This window comes from Narcine bancroftii, chromosome 5 (genome assembly GCF_036971445.1).
Source record: "Narcine bancroftii isolate sNarBan1 chromosome 5, sNarBan1.hap1, whole genome shotgun sequence".
NCBI classification, from domain to species: Eukaryota; Metazoa; Chordata; class Chondrichthyes; order Torpediniformes; family Narcinidae; genus Narcine; species Narcine bancroftii.
Genome location: NC_091473.1, coordinates 68,784,968 through 68,806,523, shown reverse-complemented (window position 1 = coordinate 68,806,523; position 21,556 = coordinate 68,784,968). Strand labels below are relative to the sequence as shown.

Below are 21,556 nucleotides of genomic sequence, written 5' to 3'. Positions count from 1 at the left end.
TCCAAAACAATCCTTTCGTTCAGCTTTTTATGATCTAGAATGTTTTATTAACAAAATGTTTAATTTTTTTAACATAGGTACTTTGAAATCTGTGCAAATAACTGAAATAATCTCTCGTTTGATCTTCATACTGTTACATGTTTTATGCTGATTGTTTCATGCAAAGTGTTTGTCCTCATTCAAAAATATTAATTGTTAGGTAAATATGCCATAAAGTTGGATATAACATTTTTCCATACTTAGGATAGGGGTTATTGCCAGCAGATAGTTTCTTAGAAAATGTTTTGTAACTCAAATGCACAATGGAGCATAATTAGTATAAATGTGATTTGTTTTTTTAAAAAACCTGATGCAACATTTAGAATTTCCTAAGTTTTCCCAATCATAATTTGAGCAACTTTTACACTCAGGCTATGGAAGGAAATACTTCTACTCATCAGAGACCAAGATGGTCAGTGGATAGGATGCAGTATAACTGTGAATGGACGATTGTAAAATTAACAACACATATTTAGCCTAACAAAAAATAAGCTTTCAACATACAGTAGCCCCTTGAGGATGCTGATAAGATCTTTTATTTTGAATTTCTTAACCATTCCCTTTTCCTCAAACGTGCCAAGCAGCTGCAGTTATACCTCTGCAAAAAATTTGGATGTGATCTAAACTGAGGTTGCCAACAAGTATTAAGTCACTTAACTGTAAAAAAAATACTTTTAAAATGATGTGGATTATGATTTATAAATTTGATTGTAATTATACATTTCTTATCTGTGGAGACGAGATTTGTATTTCTCTTTTGGAAAATTTGTTAGTTTCTCCTTCCCTTCTTAGCTACCAACCAAATTAAAGCAAAACAAGTCAAAATATTTTTAATTTGTTGTTAATTTTAGTCAGAAATTGTAGAAATATTTTAAGCAACAATGAGACCACAGTGCAGTCTTCTTAATGTTGTTCTTCCTCGACCATGTCTTGATGAAAATGATTTGTTACTTTGTTAATGTAGGTGGAATTTTATCAGCTAAAAGTATTAACACATTACATTGAAATCCAGATATTTAAACCAAATGATTAGAATTTCACATAAATTCTCAATTCGATATCCTCATTTTGTAACTACTCACCTTAAAATAATCTGTATTCGTTTGAGACCTTCAAAAGAAATAATTAACTCACTGAAAACTGGTTCACAAAGGCTGCATATTGAGAGCAGAATGTAGAAAAATTTGCGGTGAATTTCTTATTTACATAAAATTTTGTCATTGAATGCATTAAACCAAAATCAATCTTTATCTTTTACAATTAGCTTCAATAATATTACAAAATCAAGCATTGAATCCAATCATTGCACTGTCACAGCTGTTTCTTTTGACCATGAAGTAAGTGCTCACAAATAGTACATTTTTTTTCAATTCACAGAGGACCTTTATGTAATTTGCAGAAGAATACCTAGCGTTATATCCCTTCCTTTGAAATGGTACATGTCTCCATTTATGATGGTGGGAGAAGTCAATGAAGTTCGGCAGGTCATAGACCAGGTGTTGTCCAACTTTAGGCCTAGACATGTCTCCAGCTACTAAATGTAGCGGTGAGAGCCTCCCATAGGAAGAGTTCCTCATCATTGCTGTTTTTTTTCCAAAAAAAAGTGAAGGAAAGAAAAATACTTGCTCTTACTGTAGCACTGTTCATCTGTCCTCCTTGAAAAGTGTGGAAAGAAACTTATTGTTGCTTTCCCATACCCAGTCTAACCAATGTGCAGACTACTGTACAACAATATTGTCCTGAACAGGTAGTCTGAACACTGGGGCGACGGAGCAGGACCTTTGACTTTTTCTTGTCTTCTGCCATCAAAGAAATTATACATGCACACCAAGTTCACCATCCACTGTGGTCTGCGTACACTGAAGTCTCTAAAAGAACTGTGATTTCCAGCCTTGACGTGGCACATTTGCAGGAGACAGGGATCTGGCAATGAATTTAGGACAAGAAAAAAAAGGGTGGGATGGGCCTAGCTCGCCATATATGGGATGATGTCACCCCAGGGAGATTGGGTATGCACTGTGCCGCTGGAGAGACCGCTAGAATTGCCTGCTCTCAGACATGGGTCTGTATATAAAATGGTACCAGATGTTTTAGTGTAATGCTAAACAGTCATTTCATCTTTCAGCCAGCTTTCTGAGCAAGGCAGGAAGTGGGCCCCTTGTATGGAAAAGCTGTAAAATCAAGATGAACCATTTTCGTGCAATAGTTTGAACAGTTAACTAAAATATTTCTAATTGACAGGAATACTGTTCGACTTCCATGTTAGTGAGTAAGAAGGTATTATGAAAAGAACATTTGTTTTTAATTTAGAGCAGTTTTATCTCAGTTCCTGTTCGGTACAGAAAAGGGAATGGGCTCCTCTCAAACACTGGAACTGTCAGTACTAAGAATCATGCCCTAGACTCGAACAGTAATTATAGCTACTTCCTGAAAGTGAAGCTCATGAAAAGTCTGGAGAAATGTTCTTTGTCATGGCCTACACATGAGTAATTAGTTCCACATGTGGCCTTCCTATTTCCTGTTAGCTATTTTGGCTGGCTAGCTAGCTGGCTGAATTGTTAGCTGATCTCTAAAGAACCAATATCTTTTAACTACATGTGCTTTCTCCAGAACTTTGTTATAATTTCCCTAAATACATCAAGTACAAAATTATGATAATAAGCTGTGTTAAATTTATTTACATAGTACAACTTTAAAGCATCTTAATGTTACAATGCAGTTGAACACTGTTTAGACTAAGATGAATGTAAAGTTGTGGAGTATGCCTGTGTATATTTCCCAGCTGCTTCAAGTAAGACATTCTTGCGCTGTGGGTTCTGTCTGCCAAAGTCAGCACTGGATTTTTAATGATATGCTTCAGTAACAAAATACACTATGTGAGGAGAGAGTGAAAACCCTGCTTTAAATCAAGACCTAATGTATACATAGAGCCATATCTTGCAACCAGTATATGTGAATTTGTTAAGTTTGAAAATGTTCTACAACAGTAAAGTGCTTTCAGTTAGTCATTAGCTCTGGTGTGTAGAACTAGAATTATTTGCATGGAACAGATGTTGAAATGAAATGAAGTCACACATTACACATTCTCTGTGAGCTTTGGTCTTGTATTTAATACATATGCACATTTAGGATAGGTACATAAAAATGCAAATTGTTGAGTGTTTAACATTTCATCACAAAAGACCAAGTCTAATATGTTTCTTATTCACCATTTAGAAATGTAATTAAGATATATTAGGTACAAGAGCAGATGTACTTTATTCTTTGGAGTACAGTGCATGCTTATGTATTTCTATTGCAGAATTTGCCCTCTTGTTGATCAAAATTTAATGGGCAAGATTTTAATTCTAATCTCGGTATAATTTGTTTGATTCATTTCTAAGAGGGCAATATTTTTGGTTTCTTTTAATTAATCGATCTCTTGCATTTAGTGAAAGTATTCATTGATGTAGGTACAAAGAAAGTAAAGACTCACATTTTCTACGTTTCACCTTTTCAGAATGTTCCAAAGCACTTTGTAGCCATTGAAGTACTTTTCAAGTACAGTTAACTGTGATGTAGCAACTAGCAGACAATTTCAACCAACAATAAACAATTTGGTGTAACCCAATAATCTGTTTTCTAATCATCTTTTCATAAGTTTTAGATTCAATTTAAAATGAAAGAAGAGATGATAGCTGGCAGACATCAAATATCAATTATTTATTGTAGGAAATTTATTTATATGGTCCTCCAAACTAAAAGATATAATTTTGAAATTTTAGAAGCATCAGCTAGGAGATCAGCCCTCAGGTTAAATGCATCATATTGTTACATCGCTTATTTCTACTCTTCCTGTGAATTTCATTCCATTGGAGCATGTAATGGTTCAATAGTTCCTTGAAGTAAAAAGGGACGAATTTCTGGGCACTCTTGTTTTTATTGAGCATTTACAGGCCAAATATTGCAGAGACAAATGAAAATAACAAGGCACCTCCCCAATTATATACATTAGGCTCAAATTGAGAAAGGTTTTCAGATGCTTCATTATAATTCTCCCATTTCCTTTCCAACCGTGCCTGTAGTTCTTTCAAATTTTGTTTCAGTATAGTACTCTATATGCAAAATATGTTTTGCCTGCATATTGTCGTATCTGCCAATTTTACATTCCTATAAACACTTAACAACCTGAAATTGACACCTGTCATGTATTGTTACTGTACATGTTTTTTTTTAATTACCTAGTGATATGTTTATGTGCTAAACCAAAAGTTCATTTTACAGTTCTTTATTGAAATCTCAAAGTATGGTTGCAACTTATCCAAACAAAAGTTTCAAAATTCAAAGAGTGCGATATTCGGTTTCTGAAATCCAAGAAGGACATTGTTTTGTACATCATTTTCATCTGGGGAAGTATTATTGTGTGCACATTTTGGTGTTAAAGATGCATCACTTTACCATTTCCTTAAAAGTTTCTACTAAAACAATTATTGTATGTATCAACAGCACATTTGATTATTTTTCAAGATTCTTTTATTGTCATGTAATAAAACAGATAATGTAATATTGCACAAAATTGTCTTCTGCTTGCTGTAAGACAGTCACCTTTAATGTCACCCAGCACCCCTTAATATACAAGAGAAAGAGAAGTAGAGTCACTGAGTGCCTCCAGCACCCCCACAGCCTCTGCAGCCTCCTATTCAAACTATCGGCAACCTGAGCTCCAGATTGAAACCTCCGACATGATCAGGAAGCCTTCAGTACCCGAGGCCCTTCAGGAGCTCTTCTTACCCTCAGCATCCTCGCGAATCCTGGCTCTGATACCTGGTTCCCATGAGGCAGTCTCCTGCAGCTCCTGCAGGTAACCCGACCACAAGTTGGCCACAGTCTGTGTGGAACCGCTGAGCACCTTGCTGGTCCACCATTGTGGTCATCATCCTGTAGGGCCATCTCTTCTGCCTCTCAATACAGGGAGGGTGTTAGGGTTCGCCCCATTTCTGGTGTCCTGCACTGGTTAATTGATCACTGGGGTCTGCAACCACTTGTGGCCACTGTCACCATCTTGGACACAGACCTGTGGTTGTAGGATTTTAGTTTTAAAACACCATCAATTCCTCTTACAGGTTATTTAACACCTGTATGGAGTTGCTGGTGTTAGGACCAGGCAGTTGAGCCCTTTGGAGTGGCACTGTGTCTCCGGTCTTGCGGGTCCATCTTCCTTCCTGGCTTGCTTGAAATTTGGTAATTTGTATAGGGATCCTTGTTTGCTATCCATTCATACTGTTTATAATAATGCTCTGAGAGCCTCAATATATATAAAGATAGCCTCTGTATGAAAAATGAGATGTCATATATGATTGAATGTGATTTCCATTTTGTTCCAGTCACAATCTGGGTGGAAATTGTGATCAAGTTTGCATCAGATTTCAAATGTACCTTTGAGGAATTTTTAAAAAATTCAAATCAAAACATATTCCTGAACATAAAATCTGCATTGAAGCAAAGTAGTTGGGTAACATTTTCAAACCTAATTTCTTTGGCATCGAAAATAATTAAATGTGAACATTTTATAACAATATTATTAGCACCATGGACAAAAATCTAATTGCACTTTTGGTTTGTATTAACTGCAACTGTTAATATTCATTTACTTCTCCTTTAACTTTTATTATTTATTTTTCAGTGAAATTACATATTGTGGTAATTTCATTCATATTATTGTCAAGATATCTTGTGTATCTGTGAGATATTCCTGCTGCAAGTAAGAATTTCAGTGCATTTGTTTATTGTGTGTGTGAAATGTTCTTACTTGCAGTAAGAATACCTCACAGATACACAAGATGTATTGACAATAATATGAATATTAATGAAATTACCGCAAAACAAGTGTTGTTACACACACACACACACACACACACACACACACACACACACACACACACACACACACACACACACCATTAAACTCATACTCAAATTAGCATGTCTAAATAAATTTAAAATACTCAAACATTTTTATTTATTTTTATATCAAAGTAATTGATTAATAGTTCTGAATTAACCTATTGCTGTCTTAAGACTAAAAACGCTACATTTTCACAACTTCTTTGAAAGCCCAGAAACAGAAGCAAATCATGAAAACTCACAATGGCAATAATATAAGCAGGAAGTCCTGAATTCAGTACAGGTTTTTAAACTACCACGTAATGCTTTCACTACAATTTTCTCAAAAATGATTGAACTTTGCACCAATTTGGCTGATTTTGGGCGAACTACAATAGCATGTCCAGTATAATGTTTTGGAAACTCCAGGCATGCCTCTTACACAGACATTTTCTTAAGTCATTGAAAATGCATTATCATTAAATTACTAATATATGTTAAGAACAAATTAGACAGAAGCATATTATCAGTAGCATATAATCAACTTTTTCCATCCTATAAATATATCTGTGTTGATCTTAATCAGATACTTTTTACTTATTTTTAGGATGTAGGATAGTTTGACTGGATGTTGGAGAAATTTCTCCAGAGCAAAATACCAAGAGCAATCATTCAATTTTAACATGCTAGTCTTTGTTTATATTGGTTGATTGCCCAATATCCATTTTAGAATTATCATAGCCTGCTGCTAACACACCAGGTTATTTATAAAGCAATTTTTTTGGCTGATAAAATCTTAACCCATTGTTTAGTCGTTAATGTTATAAACAACTTTAATAATTGAAACAACTTTTGTGCTTGAGTAGCATTGACCAGTTAATTAAATTTTATTTCTTGACTTTTTTTTAAATTAAACTTGAACTGTTGTCAGAAAATAATTCTATGAAATTCAATACAATCTAGAATCTGATTTGATTTAAATAAACATGAAAATACCAAAATGGGGTAAAATAAATCAATTATATTTAATGAAGAAAGCTTAGGAATTATTTTCTTCATGTTGAAACATGAAATCCTAAAATTTTGCAACAGCCCAAAATAAACATTTCATTCTCCTGAAGTACAGTACAAAGTGATCATGTTAAATAAAGAGAGACTTCCTTCAGTGGCGAGGAAGCCAATAATCAGAGAACACGAATTGAAGATTATTGGTGAAAAAACCAGGGTCACTTGAGGAAAAGCTTTGTTACTCAGAATTATTTAGAATTGGTTCATATTACGGTGGATATAGCATGTACTTGCTTTACAGAAGAAATTTTTATTAGTAGCTTTAAAAAGGGATTTGGGTGAATACTTCGAGTATGGTAAATTTAAAGGAGATTGAGAAAGGAATGGAGAAGGGGGTTAACTAGATTTTCCAGATTTTAGGAACCATGGCGGCTTAACTAATCTCTGATTATTTACTGCTATGTGTAATGTCATGCAATCAAATCCATGTAGGTATAGTAGCTCATATATGGGACTGTTATGTTTTACATAACAGCAAAAATATGAATATCCAATTGCTTCTTAGAGAGTTCTAAGAGAGGTGCTGAAGTGCATATAGGAAAAGAGAAATGTAATGAATCTGTTTCAAATATGGAGAGGAAAGGAATGTCAATGGCTTCATGAAGGCTTCCATGAGTGATGATAGTTTGACAAATGATAGAGTAAAGACTAAATGGTCACAAAGCTAAGTACAGAAAGAATGCAAGACTGGAGAATGTTGCCAAGTGTGGGAAGGTATTTAAAGTTAACAATTGCAGGACAGAAAATCATTATAGACTTTTGAGTTTTGGGAGGATGTGCAAGTAGGGCCATTCATGGTTGGAAAGTTGTCAGGGAAGTATGTGATAAAATTAATGAATTGTTGATCAGAGTTAGATCTGTAAATGATTGTGATCTGGGGGGGTGGTGGGGGGAAGGAGTGGTGAGTATGGAATAGTGGGTACTGCATATACATGTACAAATTCAGGTAAAGCTTATTTGTTGAAATCAGAGTATGGAACTTCCATTCCCACTGTTCAGTAACAGGATTGCTTTGACTTTAGTGGAAGGAAGAACAAGGGAATTTGTGTATTTTTTAAAAGTCACCATATCTAATAACCTGAAAGAATACCATATAACATTGTTTCATATGAGGGAAGTGTGTGATATAGTCACCTAACTTTAATGTTTGATTTTTATCTGAAAGAAAGAACAATGTAGTCCTTGTGCAGTCCTTCTGGAAAAAAATGTAACTTTTAAAAATATTTTTATTGATTTTAATAAAGAACATAAAAACAAAAAAAATACAATTCAATATCATAGTATGGTCAGTTACATAAACAAAATAAGATATTCCATATATCACTAACATACATAAATTATATTCAAAATTTATAGTCTAAATACTATACATTTTTTTGGGGGAAAATCTAATATATAAAATAAGAGGAAAGAAGAAAATAGTAGAGGAGAAAAACTCAAGCCCCTTACCTAACTGTGTTGCCAGATGCATTATATGACTAGTATTAAAAGAAAAATTAAGGTAAAAGAAAAAAAAATCTAAAATATTTAGAAGACTAATTCAATTTGAGTACTGAATTGATTTCATTGTACACTTTGAAAGGATGTTTGAGTTCATTATCAGCTTTAAGAGTTCAGGTCAAGTGCATTGATCAATTATATATGGAAATATTTTATATGGAAATTGCAAAGTGAATATTCAATATAGAGATTGGATAGTTGATGTTGTGGATTCAGCGTGGTGCAGTTTCTTGGAGATGATTAATGATCACAGGGGTTGAAAAAGTGGGAATAGAGATGGAAAATGTAGATGCTGTTGCTCTATTCTGATAATGGTGTTCCATTCACAGACATTGAAATAGGTTAGTTTGAAGGGGATGGAGACAAATACCCTGAATTACTATGTGCTGGAATCACTGACTCTATGTTTACATATGAATCAGAAAATTGGAAGTTCAAGCCCACAAAAAATAGGTGACGTACTGAGGAGATGTTGAACTTTTAGAGGTTTGGCCTTTTGGATGAGTCAATAAATCTGCCATTTTCTCAGATGTACAGAAAGGCTGGTCTAGCTGCAATTTGAAAATAAAACATTGAAGTTATCTTCATGTCAATGCTTAAACATATCCCTTTCCCAACACTGGTCAACACTACCCAGCTACTTGTGGGAGTGTACATTCGAGCAGCGGTTGGACTTCAAAAGGAATCAAGCCACTTCAAAACACCATAGAAATCCAAGTCGATTTGCCTTTATAAAATATTTACTAGGAGCAAAGATGAATTCAATTAAAAATAATATATATATCTAATGATGGGGAGAGTTTATTGTCAGATACATAAATACAGTATACTAGATGTAAAGAGATTTTTGCTGCTGCTGAACACTTACATAAAATTTAGCAGCAAGCTGAGTATAAATTAATTAACACAATGTACCACTAGAGGAAGAAAAGATGATGAATATAAAAGGTTATAAATATTAATACACTACAACTGCAATTATCCAAAATCCTCAGTTATCCAAACTATTTTTGGACCCAGAAGTGACGTCTGTTCAGCTCTGGAAATTTTTTGGATAATTAAGGATTTCAGAAAAATCAGAAAACCTACACACACATTACATACATGATAACTTAGAATTAGAAGGGGGTTAAGTTAGGTTAAGTAAGTCAATAGAGATAAGTTAAAGTTTGATTCTATTTTCATGTTTAAGGATAATTAAAAGCAACTTTTGTTTAAGTAACCATTTGTCTTGGTGAATATCTATTGCTGCTGGGTTTTGGGGTCCTCTGGGCTATCTGAAACAACCAGAAATCTTCAGTTATCCAAACAATTTTTCGGAATTGAACTGGTGTCACAAGTTGAACATTTTTTGGAAGTTTGGGAAAAAACCCCAAATAGAATTTTGAGTTTTTGATGTTGGATTGATCTTATTATGCTCAAGTTTTTATTTTGGTGAGAATTAAACTTTATTTTGTGCTTAAAAAGCCTTCCCTCATTGTTTGTTGTTGTTTAAACACTGTTACAAGTGATTTGCTATTGCTACTGGGCTGTTTTTAAAAAATGACCGGTTCTCCGAAAATGTTGTTTATCTGAAATAGGCCTGGTCCCAACCATTTTGGATAATCGGAGTTGATAATTTGCAGTTGGTGCAAATAAATTATATTTTCATTATTATTTGAACCAAACCCAGAGTTCCTCAGGTTAAAATTAACCCATCATGATAGATGATAGAAATAAACAGTTCTCAAGTCAATACAGAGCCACAGAAAAGTGGAACAAGAAAAAAACAACAATTTTATTGTAGCAGTAGTGATTGAAAATCAAAAGAAGTGGTAATGAAATCAATTATCAAAAAGGAGAAACTGAAATTCAGAGACCACAGGAAAAAGAGGCACCTGGCATTGAAAGGTAAATTTGGAGAAAGCACCCTAAATATATGTAATGAGTGAATACTGTAGTCAATGAGATATTGAAGTAGATTTGACTAAATTGTGGAAATGTAGGAGGAAATACAAAATGACTCGTCCTGTGGAAACAGGACAGTACAGTGCCCTCCACAATGTTTGGGACAGACACTATTTTTCCTTTTTGTCCTTGTCCTCCAAATTTAATCAATCAATTCATATGTGATTAAAGAGCACATTCCAGATTTTATTCAATTTGTTACAACATAGTCCAGCAGCAATAGAAATTCACCAAGGCAATGGTATCTTCAAAACAATAATTTTGATTAATAATTATGAATAATATAACATTTCTTAATTTACTCTAAACGTAAGCCCACTGTGTGCAAATGTATATATGTGTGTGCGTGGCAGATCTCCACATCATTACAGTTTAGGCACACTTCTGAAGAGATGATACAAATTTAAAGTTCAGTCTTAGAAATATTTTCTGTTGAAATTCAGACTCTTCGAAATGTTGTTGAACAGTAATTATGTAGTTGAGACTTCAAGACATCAGAATTCTCAAAACTCACTCATTCTTGTAGAGTTGTTTTCAGAGACATATTCCTTCTTACGAATGACTTTTTCACAATTCCCTTCTCTTGCATGGAAGTTATGGAACTTGTGACCTCTACAATACTTTCACAGATTCAGGCATGTCAGATGAAGCAACCATCAAAATGGTTATAATCCAGAAACAAGAATGATCTTGCTTTCTTTTACCCAGTATTAGGTCAGTCACAAATGGCTAATTACAATAGCCACAACATCATTGCTCTCCCTAAACAAGAAGAAGCAACAACAGTGTTCATCTCACAAAATATTACTACATTTCTGACTTCAGATGAATCTGGTTGAATATTTAAAATGCAGCTTTTCAAATGTCTTTAATCACATGACTTGGTTTTATCTTCACTGGCTCCTTTTTCCTAAAAACAACTCATGGCAGTGGTCTCTGATTTGTCTTCACAGGTCATGAAGCAAATGGCTGTTACCTCTCTCAGCAAACACCATTGTCTCTAAATTCAATAGAAACATGCTTTTCATGACTTCTACTTGACATTGAATGAACAGACACTTTGTCTCTGGAAGACCTTTCTTATCTGCTAATGTGAATGTGAGGAGTGAGTGTTTTTGTATGTGTTTCCCTGTTTCCAAACCCACAAAATAACTTTACTAAAAATAATATATTTATAAACTAAAGATTAATAGTAACATAAATCTATAACAAATATTATTTGTATACATTTTGGTTTGACCATGTAGGAATTACAGTGCTTTTTATACTTAATTCCCTCATTTAGGACACCCTAATGTTTGGAACATAGCAATGGTTATATATTAAAGTAGTCATGTTTAGTACTCATGTTGAAAAATGGCATCTACAGACTCCCAAGGTGATTAAAAGCTTAGAAACAAGCCTGGCTCTCTTATACCTGCAATTAAACATACCTGAGTACTCACAAACACCTGTGAAGCCAAATGTCCCAACCATTATGGTGCCCTGAAATGGGGGAGCTATGTAGAAAAAGTGCTCTCATTTCTACATGGTCAAACCAAAATGTTTACAAATAACCTTTAATAAAACCAGGAATGTGCACTTTAATCACATGTGAATTATTTAATTACAAATTTAAAACCATGTAGTATGGGGGAAAATAAAAGAAAGAAATGCTTTGTTTCAAATATTATGGAAAGCACTGTATGACCTGAAAGAGGTATTTTAAATTGTGAAATGATTACCATTTAATAATAGAAATAATTACACTTCATTTAAACTTTACCCAGAGAGTGGTTAGAACGTGGAATATGTCCCCAGAAGGAGTCGTTAAGACGATTACAAATAGATGCCTTTTTCAGAAATAGAGGGAAGTATGTGTTTGAGAATTTAACAGGTTTATCACAAGATTAAAGTGGGAGAAAGCATGTATGAAATCATAAGATTGGCATAGACTGAATTAGGTCCTTTTCTGTCTTGAAGAATGCTATGGAATTCTCCATGTCATACAGTAAAATTCAATGGTCTCACATGCATAAGCTTTATGCTATTGCATTCAGTTAAGATCATCTGGATAGAAAGTTCATGCAATTTCTCTAGACCCTAATATCAGTACATGCATAACAGTCAGATCCTTCCAACCATTTCTCTCTGTCAAATTGAGGAAAAACAATTTTTCTGAAATTTCCCATCTTACTTTACAAACAGGTGCTTCTAATTTTCTAATAGTACAGCACATTGCAACTGTCGGTTGTCATTACATTGTAAGGACCCTGGTGAATTCTTTTGATGGCACCACTAGCTAATCAATGTCATTTAAATTGTGCCTAATCAAACAATTTATTTAGTTTCAATACAAAGCTTTATTGGAAAACAGTGCATCTTGAATGGAATGCAGCTCAGATTCTGATGTCGAACTCTAAATTGTTCAGCCATAATCAAGTGAACATCCAAAGAACATGATCATTCTGTGTAATTATGTACAATTTTGTTTCTCATGTTGCACAGAATCTTTGTTTCCTCATCTTCAAAAATAGGCCTGCCAACTTTTCATTTTCCATCTTTTTATTTTTGTTAGGTCTTATTTGTTAAAAGCTTAATATTAGCTGTGTGAAGGTAAATCTTTAATGCCTATATTGCTGGTTGGCTTAATATCTCTTGCAAAATATTAAAATAAATGTATTTGGAAGTACTTGGATTAATATAAGATTGCCACGTTTTAGATTTAGGTAATGAAAAAATGAACTGAAATGTCTGATTTCAATTATATATTGTGATGCACTTTAAAAAGCACAATTTGTGTGTGTTGTTAATGGAATTGGCCAGAAAAGAAAAAAAAATGGTTACCTATTGATTGACTCAAATATGAGCTTATGTTTGCATCCAATTCCACCGTTTTCCTATTATGTCAATATTCCATGCATTAAAATCTTGCCTTTCATCGCTTGTATTAATCAGGTCCTAAAGTATTACATGACGATGGTGCATCTTCGTGGCATTTGGTTCCACTAATTTCAGTTCAATATTAGATACAAAGAGAAAATGCTACTCCCTACTGTTTTAAGAGTTCAGTCCACTTTGGACAGGGTCATTCAGCCATCAAGGATCTATGTGGATCCTGGACTTCCTAACGGAAGGACCACAGTCTGTCTGGGTTGGTAGCAAAATATCGAGCACTGGCACGCTGAACACTGGTGCACCTCAGGGATGTGTGCTCAGCCTGGTGAACCATCCTGGTGTGTCAAGTCAAGTTTATTATTATCTGATTGTACAAGTACAACCCGACAAAACAGTCCTCAGTGCAAAAACATGCAGACACACAACCAGACATAACTCACAAATAATACATATGCAAGACATTATATCTATAAAAATAATTATTGTTTTGTACAAATGAAAATCTTGGATGGTTAGTGTGAGCAGTTCCTTTGGTCGTTCAGCATTCCCATTGCCTGTGGGAAGTTGTTCCTCAGCCTTGCGGCACTGCCTCTGATACTCCTGTATCTTTTCCCTGACGGGAGCAGCTGAAAGATGTATATAAAAGAGAAATGTAAACAAGGAAGGTAAGAATGCAAAATAAGAATCCTTAAATGAGTTCCTGATTGAGTTTGTTGTTTAGGAGTCTGATAGTGGAGGGGTATCAACTATTCCTGTATGCTGGTGGTACGAATCTTGTGGCACCTATTACCTCTTTCTTGATGGCAGCAACAGGAACACCATTTCCTAAATTGGTGTGGATCCTTGATGTTTGCTACTCTTCTCCAAGGACAGTATTCCATGTAGACCTTTTGGATGATGGTGAGAGTTTTGGCTGTGATCTACTTGGCTGTGTCCACTACCTTTTGCAGGGCTTTACACTCAGAGGTATTGGTGTTCCCGTAGCAAGCCATGATGCAGCCAGTCAATACACTTTCCACTGCACATCTGTAGAGGTTGCCAAGGTTTCCAATGTGTGCAAAGTGCTGAGAAGGTAGAGGTGTTGACATGCTTTCTTCATGATGGTATAATTGTGTTGGGTCCATGAAAAGTCCTCCAAGATGGTGACTCCCAGGAATTTAAATTTGCTTAACCTCTCCACCTCATATCCCCAGTGATCACTGGATCTCCCTCCAGTTTGCTGTCTCATCGCCCCTTTTCTTGACAACCCACTACCGTGGTATCATCAGCAAATTTATAGATGGTGGTGTCATACTGAGCCATATAGTCATGAGTGGAAAGCGAGCACCTTCGAGCTGGGAAACATTCTTTCTGCTTGGTTTTCTTTACTATCAACTTAACATTAAAGAAACATTTAATGGAGTGAGACATTGAGAAGCCATTGTAAAATTGAAACAGATGTGAACTGAGAGTAAAGCTTTAGTAATTGAAGTCATACCTAGCACAAATTAAAATGGTGGTAATTAATGGAAGCAGGTCACCTTAGGGAAGCAGTTGCCTGAAAAGTTGTGAATCATCAATGAACATTCCCTCTTCTGTTTCAGCAGAGATTTGTCCTTAGTAAAACTTTTAGAGGAGGGAATGCTCGTTGATGATTCACACCTTTTTAGATGATGAAGTAGATCTTGCTTTCAATCATCATTGAGAAACAAATGTGCCAGACAATGGCAACTCTCAGCATGAGTGAATCTGATTACTGGGTACTTATTTCCATTCCTCTATTGATATTTATGGTATCACCATTCCAAATCTCTACCATCAGTGTCATAATTTGCTAGAAACCTAACTGAATCATCTGTATACCTCTGGCTATTAGAGCATTTCAAAAGGTAGATCTTCTGTGATGAGTGACTCTCTTCCCAATTCCTTGGTGTAACATCATCTTCAAAATCTTTGTGGAACTTCTTACCCAGTTGCCACTGATAAGCATCGCCCCATCAACCATGATGTCATGTTTTTACAATACAGTCAACATGAGTGGCACTGCAGTCAACCTTCTGAATGTTTGCTGTCCACAATCCAAACAACGTAGTAACAATATGAAGCATATCACCAAAGCTTCATCAATAACACCTTTCACATATGCATTACCTCGGACAAGAGCAAAATGCAGTTGGGAAGGCAAGTACATGCAATTTGCTACCAACTTGCACACCAACCTAACCTGAAATATACACTGTACCTGCATTTATTGCCACTGGAATAAAGTCCTGGAACTCCCATTCTTTACATTGGTTCAGGAGGTACCTTACCATCTGACTAAAGATACTATTTTTTAAAAAATGCATTAACAGTGGCCTATACAGCAATGGTCACATCCCCCATTCAAGTCAAGAAAAACACAATAATTTGACTCTCATGGCTCAGTCTTGCTCTAAAAGGAGACTTCCTTTGCCAGCAAAGATTAAGAAGACATTTCCTTGTATAGACATCTATATGAAAGTGTATGAACTTCGACAGTTAATCTGACATTTCCCTGATGAAAGGGTCATTTATTTCAAATGCCAACGGTGTCTGCATAAAGGCTGTGGACTTGCTGATTGTTTCCAGCATTTGCCCTGCTTCTTTGAGGTTTTCAGTACAGGCAATGCATGTTGGAATTTCACATTCCATGCTCAATAGACCCGGAAATAATTGTGTGATATCAATGTTGGGGTACTACTCAGTTACAACACCGTGAAACACAAATTTCAGATTGATCCTGAAGAATGATAATGTGTTTCTTGTCATACATACAAGTGCAATTAAAATATGCTTCAAAATTCTTATATGCTCCATTCAAACCGAGACATTTGTAAAAAAATACTATGTTAGTGTACGTTAAATTAACTTGGTGCAGAAAGAGATAATAAATATAAAAACATATAATAAATACAGTACAACTCCAATTATCCAAAATCGGATTCTCCAAAAATCCTTATTTATATCTGAAACAAATCAGAAATCCTCATTTATCCAAATTATTTTCCGAGCCAAACTGACCAGGGACCTTGGGCCCCCAGCAGTGGCAACAGCGGACCTTGGGGACCCTGTGCTGGTGCCAGTAGGAACCTCAGGCTCCTGGTGGCAGTAGGGGCCTCAAGCACCCAGGCAGGAGTCAGACCCTCAGGCTTCTAGAATTAGCGGGGCCTCAGTGGGGAAGTGTCAGTGATTGGCATGGCCAGCATATTTTTTGGTGAGAATTGAACATATTTTAATGCTTATAAAGCTTTCCCTTGTTGTTTGTTGTTGTTTAAACATTGTTACAGATGATTTGCTGTTGCTACTGGACTGTTTTTAAAAAGTGACCAGTTCTCTGAAAAAACTGTTTATCTGAAATAGGCCTGGTCCCGACCATTTCAGATAATCGGAGTTGCACTGTATTCAGTTCCAGTTAGTGGAAGAAAAAAAATGTTCAGTAAATGAAATAGACCAAAAGTCTTTTGTGGTTCTTTTGTAGATTGTGGCAAGGATAGCGTTGTGTAGGAAGGGAAAAGTTTAGTAGGTTCAAAGAGCAATGAGTCTGGACACAGGCTGAACACAGGAAGGATCTTTATTAAAACATGTGGGGATCACAACAGGAATAGCACACATAGTACATTGTACTCTCAATGTACAAAACAATGTAATCAATCACATCGGACTTAACATTACTGGTACTAGCAACTACACATGGACTTGTAACAAGCAAGGATTGCCATACTTTACCCACCATTCCTTGTCTAAAGAGGTCACAGCTCCAATACTCCACATCTCTGATCCTTGTGCAGTGCACACCTAACCAATGACTCCTCCAGTGTGGTCCACAGTTCATGACCTGAAGTGGAGCAGGGTTCATCTCAGGAGCAAAGAGGAATAACTACTGCATGTGATAAACCTTATAGTACAGTTAGCTGGAGAATCTGGCCCAGGTAATCAATAGGTGATTAAAGGGGCCAGTAGTCAAGTGTGTACTAATGGATGGGAAAAGTCCAACCTTAATTGGCAGGTGATGCAACTTCCAACTAGGTACCTGACAAAGAAGTTTCATGGCCCTCCACAACCCACATTCCCACCAGGTTCCAGATGGAAAGGTCACATGACCCTCCACAATCCACTACAGATAGTAAGAGGATGTTTAAGAACCTAATAGCCATTGGAAGAAAGTTTGTTCTTGAACCTAGAGGCGCTGGACCAGGCTTATGCCCCTTCTTCCTGAAGTTAGCAGTAAGATGGGGTTATTTCAGATACTTGTAGCCTTCTTAAGGAAGTGCTTTACATAGATGTCTTCAATGGGAGGTCAGAGACGATGATGGTCTGGCTATATTTGCTACTTTCTGCAGCTTCTATGTAGCTGGACTTTGAATTGCCAAACACGATTGTGATGCAACTAGTCATTATACTTCCCACAGTGCACCTGTTGATGTTTAGTAGAGTATTCAATGAGATACCAAGTCTCCTCAGACTTATAAAGTAGAGGCATTTGTGTACCTTCATGGTTGCCTCAATGTGCTGACTCCAGGAGAGGTTCTCCAACATGTGGACTACCAAGAACTTGAAGATACTAACCCTCTTTTCCATACTCCCTTCAACTTGGGCAACTTTGTGGACCCTTGGCTTCCCTTCCTTGTTTACATTGATAGCAAGATTGTTTTAGCACTCTCCATCCAGATTCTTGATCTCCATCATATATTCTAAAATTAATTCCTGCTATTCAGCCAACAGCAGTAGTGTCATCACCAAATCTTTGGATTGCATTGAAGTCAAACTTGGCTAAGCAATGATGAATGTATGTGGAATAGAGCAGGGAAGTAAGCATGCAGACTCGATAGGGTGAATGTCCTAATTCTGCTCTTAGATCTTATGAACAATGTTAATGGTCAGCAAGGAGATAATGTTGCCAATCTACACTGAGTGGGGTCTGTAGATGAGGAAGTTGAGGATCCAGTTGCAGAGGAATGAACACCATCCCAGCTCCATTTGTTCGATCATAAGTTTTGCTGGTATGATGGTCTTGGACACTGAGCTGCAGTCAATAAACAGCAGCCTGACACAGATGTTCTTGTAGTCCAGGTGATCTAATGCAGGGTGGAGGGTCAGTGAGATGACATCAGTCACCGACCTATTGTGATGTTAAATAAATTGAAGTGGGTTAAGGCCCTTCCTGATGTAGGAGTTGATTTACTCTATAACCAACCTCTCAAAGCACTTTATCACTGTAGACCCAAGTGCAACTGACCAATCATTGTTGAGGGAAGTCACACTCTTTTCAGACACCAGTATAATGGGTGTCCTTTTAGAGCAGGTGAGGTCCTCAGAGGTTAAAAATGTCCACAAAATTTGCAGCCAGTTTGTCCATGCAGGATTTGAGGACACAGCCAAGAGCACCATCTGGATTCCAAGGATTCACCTTCTTGAATTTGGTACCAAGTATTATGGGATTTGCCAGCCATTTTGACAGTTTGGTTTGCCAGGTGGAAAAGCAGCATAATAGCAGAGCAGAGGTGGTTGTTAATAGAAAAAGGGTGAGAATCAAACATATGGAAAGCAGGATTGTTTATTTGCTCACCTCACGATGAGAAACAGAATTATCTCTCTCTGTCACTGCATATGGACTGATGTGCATAAATATGGTAATTAATATAAGATCCAGTAATGCTGTGTGAGATCTCAAAGCATTGAAAACTCAAGCAGATAGATGCAGATAGCACATACATGATTTAATGCAGCCATTCTCAATGGGGGACACCACACATTTAAGGGGGAGCTACGGTCTGAAATCATAAAATATTATTCATGTTTTTTTAATGTAGTCAGTAAGAGAGAGGTATGGAAGAAACCAACTAAACCTGACTGTTTCATTGGGAAGGGAGCCATGCATTTTGAGCAGTGCTGTGATCACAGCCGAAAAAAGGTGAGAAGAGCTGATTTAATATGACCCTTTAATTTTCATCTCTAAGCAACTTGTGGGCTTTGGCCTGTTTTATTGTGACCAAAAGCAAATATTGCAAGTTATTCTTTGGTGCTTTAATTTGTACATACAGTTGAAGAAGAGTCTTGCAAATGTTGAGGGCATACACAAATGGGATAATGCAATTGTTAGATGCAATAAAGGTGATAGTTAAATTTACCAATTTCCACTGGAAAGAAATGGCACATCTCTTATACATGAGCTGAAATCCATATGCAAAAACATAGTTTAAAAGGATTGTATTAAATAAATAATATGAAAGTGCAGAAATATTGAAATATATTTTTCTTTCTTGCCCACAGTTTTTTCTAGCTGAAGAAATGGAAATATAACTGTGAGACAGATTTTTGTCATTTACCAATCACAGATCACTTGTTGCAAGATGTGAGGAGTCATGTATGAGATAAAATTCGAATGTTTTCCAAAATAAAAATAGATAATACTGCAATAATTCATCAGGTCAGGCAAGATTCATGAAGAGAGAAGCAGAATTAATGTTTCAAATCAATGAGCATTCAGCTGCATTGTAGCATGTGAAATACTTTGTTTTCTCTTTTCTTCTGAATTACACAACATTCTCTGGCTAAGAATGTTGGAATATAACCTTGAGATTTTTGCCAGTACTTTTGAGGTATATTTTGTTTTCTGCCATTTTAACAATGTCAGGATTTTGGTCGAGCCCCTTCCACAATACATTATGAAAACTTTGACGAGAGAGGGAGTCACATGCGAAGAAGCAGTACTATGCAACAGTTCAATCAAAAATGTTTGCAGTTTAGTAGTTAGATTGATCAGTCAGAATTAGAATGCCAATTGGGAAATTGGAACTCTGTATGATTCTGCAAAGCATCTTTCTTTGAAATCTTCATGATCTAATATGTTAACTCCTACACATTGTGGAGAACAAAAGTAACCACTGTCACTAATGTCAGCTCAGCAACAATATGGGAGCTGGATGAATTAGCTACATTGTTGTCATTTATGAACTTTACTGGAGGCTTTAGTCATCTCTATGCTTTTTTATGACAAGCAAGGCTAATGATATCTATTTTCAGTCTTCTATGTGCTATCATTTTACTCATTTCTGGGTTATTGGTGTGTTATCTTTCCATTTCATGATGTTAGGAAGGTGCACATGTGCTGTCTTCAAATGCTGCTGTCCTCTTAAGGGAGCATAGCAGGAATAAGGAACTGCAGAATGTTGAGAATGTAGGAAGGAGGAAATAAGTACTTGTATAGTGCCTTTGACTTGAATTGACTTAGAGCTAATAAGTATTTCTGAAATGTTGCTACTTCTTTAAAATGTTATTGTAGGGTAGAAAACTCAGGAGTTAATGTTCATTCACACAGTAAACTTCCATAAACACCAGTGACATTTTTTTTTTACTTTGGCTTGGCTTCGCGGACGAAGATTTATGGAGGGGGTAAAAAGTCCACGTCAGCTGCAGGCTCGTTTGTGGCTGACCAGTCCGATGCGGGACAGGCAGACACGATTGCAGCGGTTGCAAGGGAAAATTGGTTGGTTGGGGTTGGGTGTTGGGTTTTTCCTCCTTTGCCTTTTGTCAGTGAGGTGGGCTCTGCGGTCTTCTTCAAAGGAGGCTGCTGCCCGCCAAACTGTGAGGCGCCAAGATGCATGGTTTGAGGCGTTATCAGCCCACTGGCGGTGGTCAATGTGGCAGGCACCAAGAGATTTCTTTAGGCAGTCCTTGTACCTTTTCTTTGGTGCACCTCTGTCACGGTGGCCAGTGGAGAGCTCGCCATATAATACGATCTTGGGAAGGCGATGGTCCTCCATTCTGGAGACGTGACCCATCCAGCGCAGCTGGATCTTCAGCAGCGTGGACTCAATGCTGTCGACCTCTGCCATCTCGAGTACCTCGACGTTAGGGGTGTGAGCGCTCCAATGGATGTTGAGGATGGAGCGGAGACAACGCTGGTGGAAGCGTTCTAGGAGCCGTAGGTGGTGCCGGTAGAGGACCCATGATTCGGAGCCGAACAGGAGTGTGGGTATGACAACGGCTCTGTATACGCTTATCTTTGTGAGGTTTTTCAGTTGGTTGTTTTTCCAGACTCTTTTGTGTAGTCTTCCAAAGGCGCTATTTGCCTTGGCGAGTCTGTTGTCTATCTCATTGTCGATCCTTGCATCTGATGAAATGGTGCAGCCGAGATAGGTAAACTGGTTGACCGTTTTGAGTTTTGTGTGCCCGATGGAGATGTGGGGGGGCTGGTAGTCATGGTGGGGAGCTGGCTGATGGAGGACCTCAGTTTTCTTCAGGCTGACTTCCAGGCCAAACA

At 36.7% G+C, this 21,556-nt stretch overlaps 1 protein-coding gene across 6 annotated transcripts in view; it reads left to right on the top strand.

Moving 5' to 3' along the window:
• dnm3a (dynamin 3a) overlaps positions 1–21,556 on the top strand; it is a 289,034-nt gene that overhangs the window by 176,905 nt on the left and 90,573 nt on the right. Inside the window, exons 16-17 of one of the 6 annotated variants that reach the window (XM_069937734.1) lie at positions 19,104–19,204; positions 19,564–19,701. The exons of the other annotated variants lie outside the window; for them this stretch is intronic. Coding sequence (XP_069793835.1) covers positions 19,104–19,204; positions 19,564–19,573 — 111 coding nt within the window. The 3' untranslated portion in view covers positions 19,574–19,701. Of the gene's footprint in view, positions 1–19,103; positions 19,205–19,563; positions 19,702–21,556 lie in introns of those variants that run through there. 6 annotated transcript variants of the gene reach the window in all.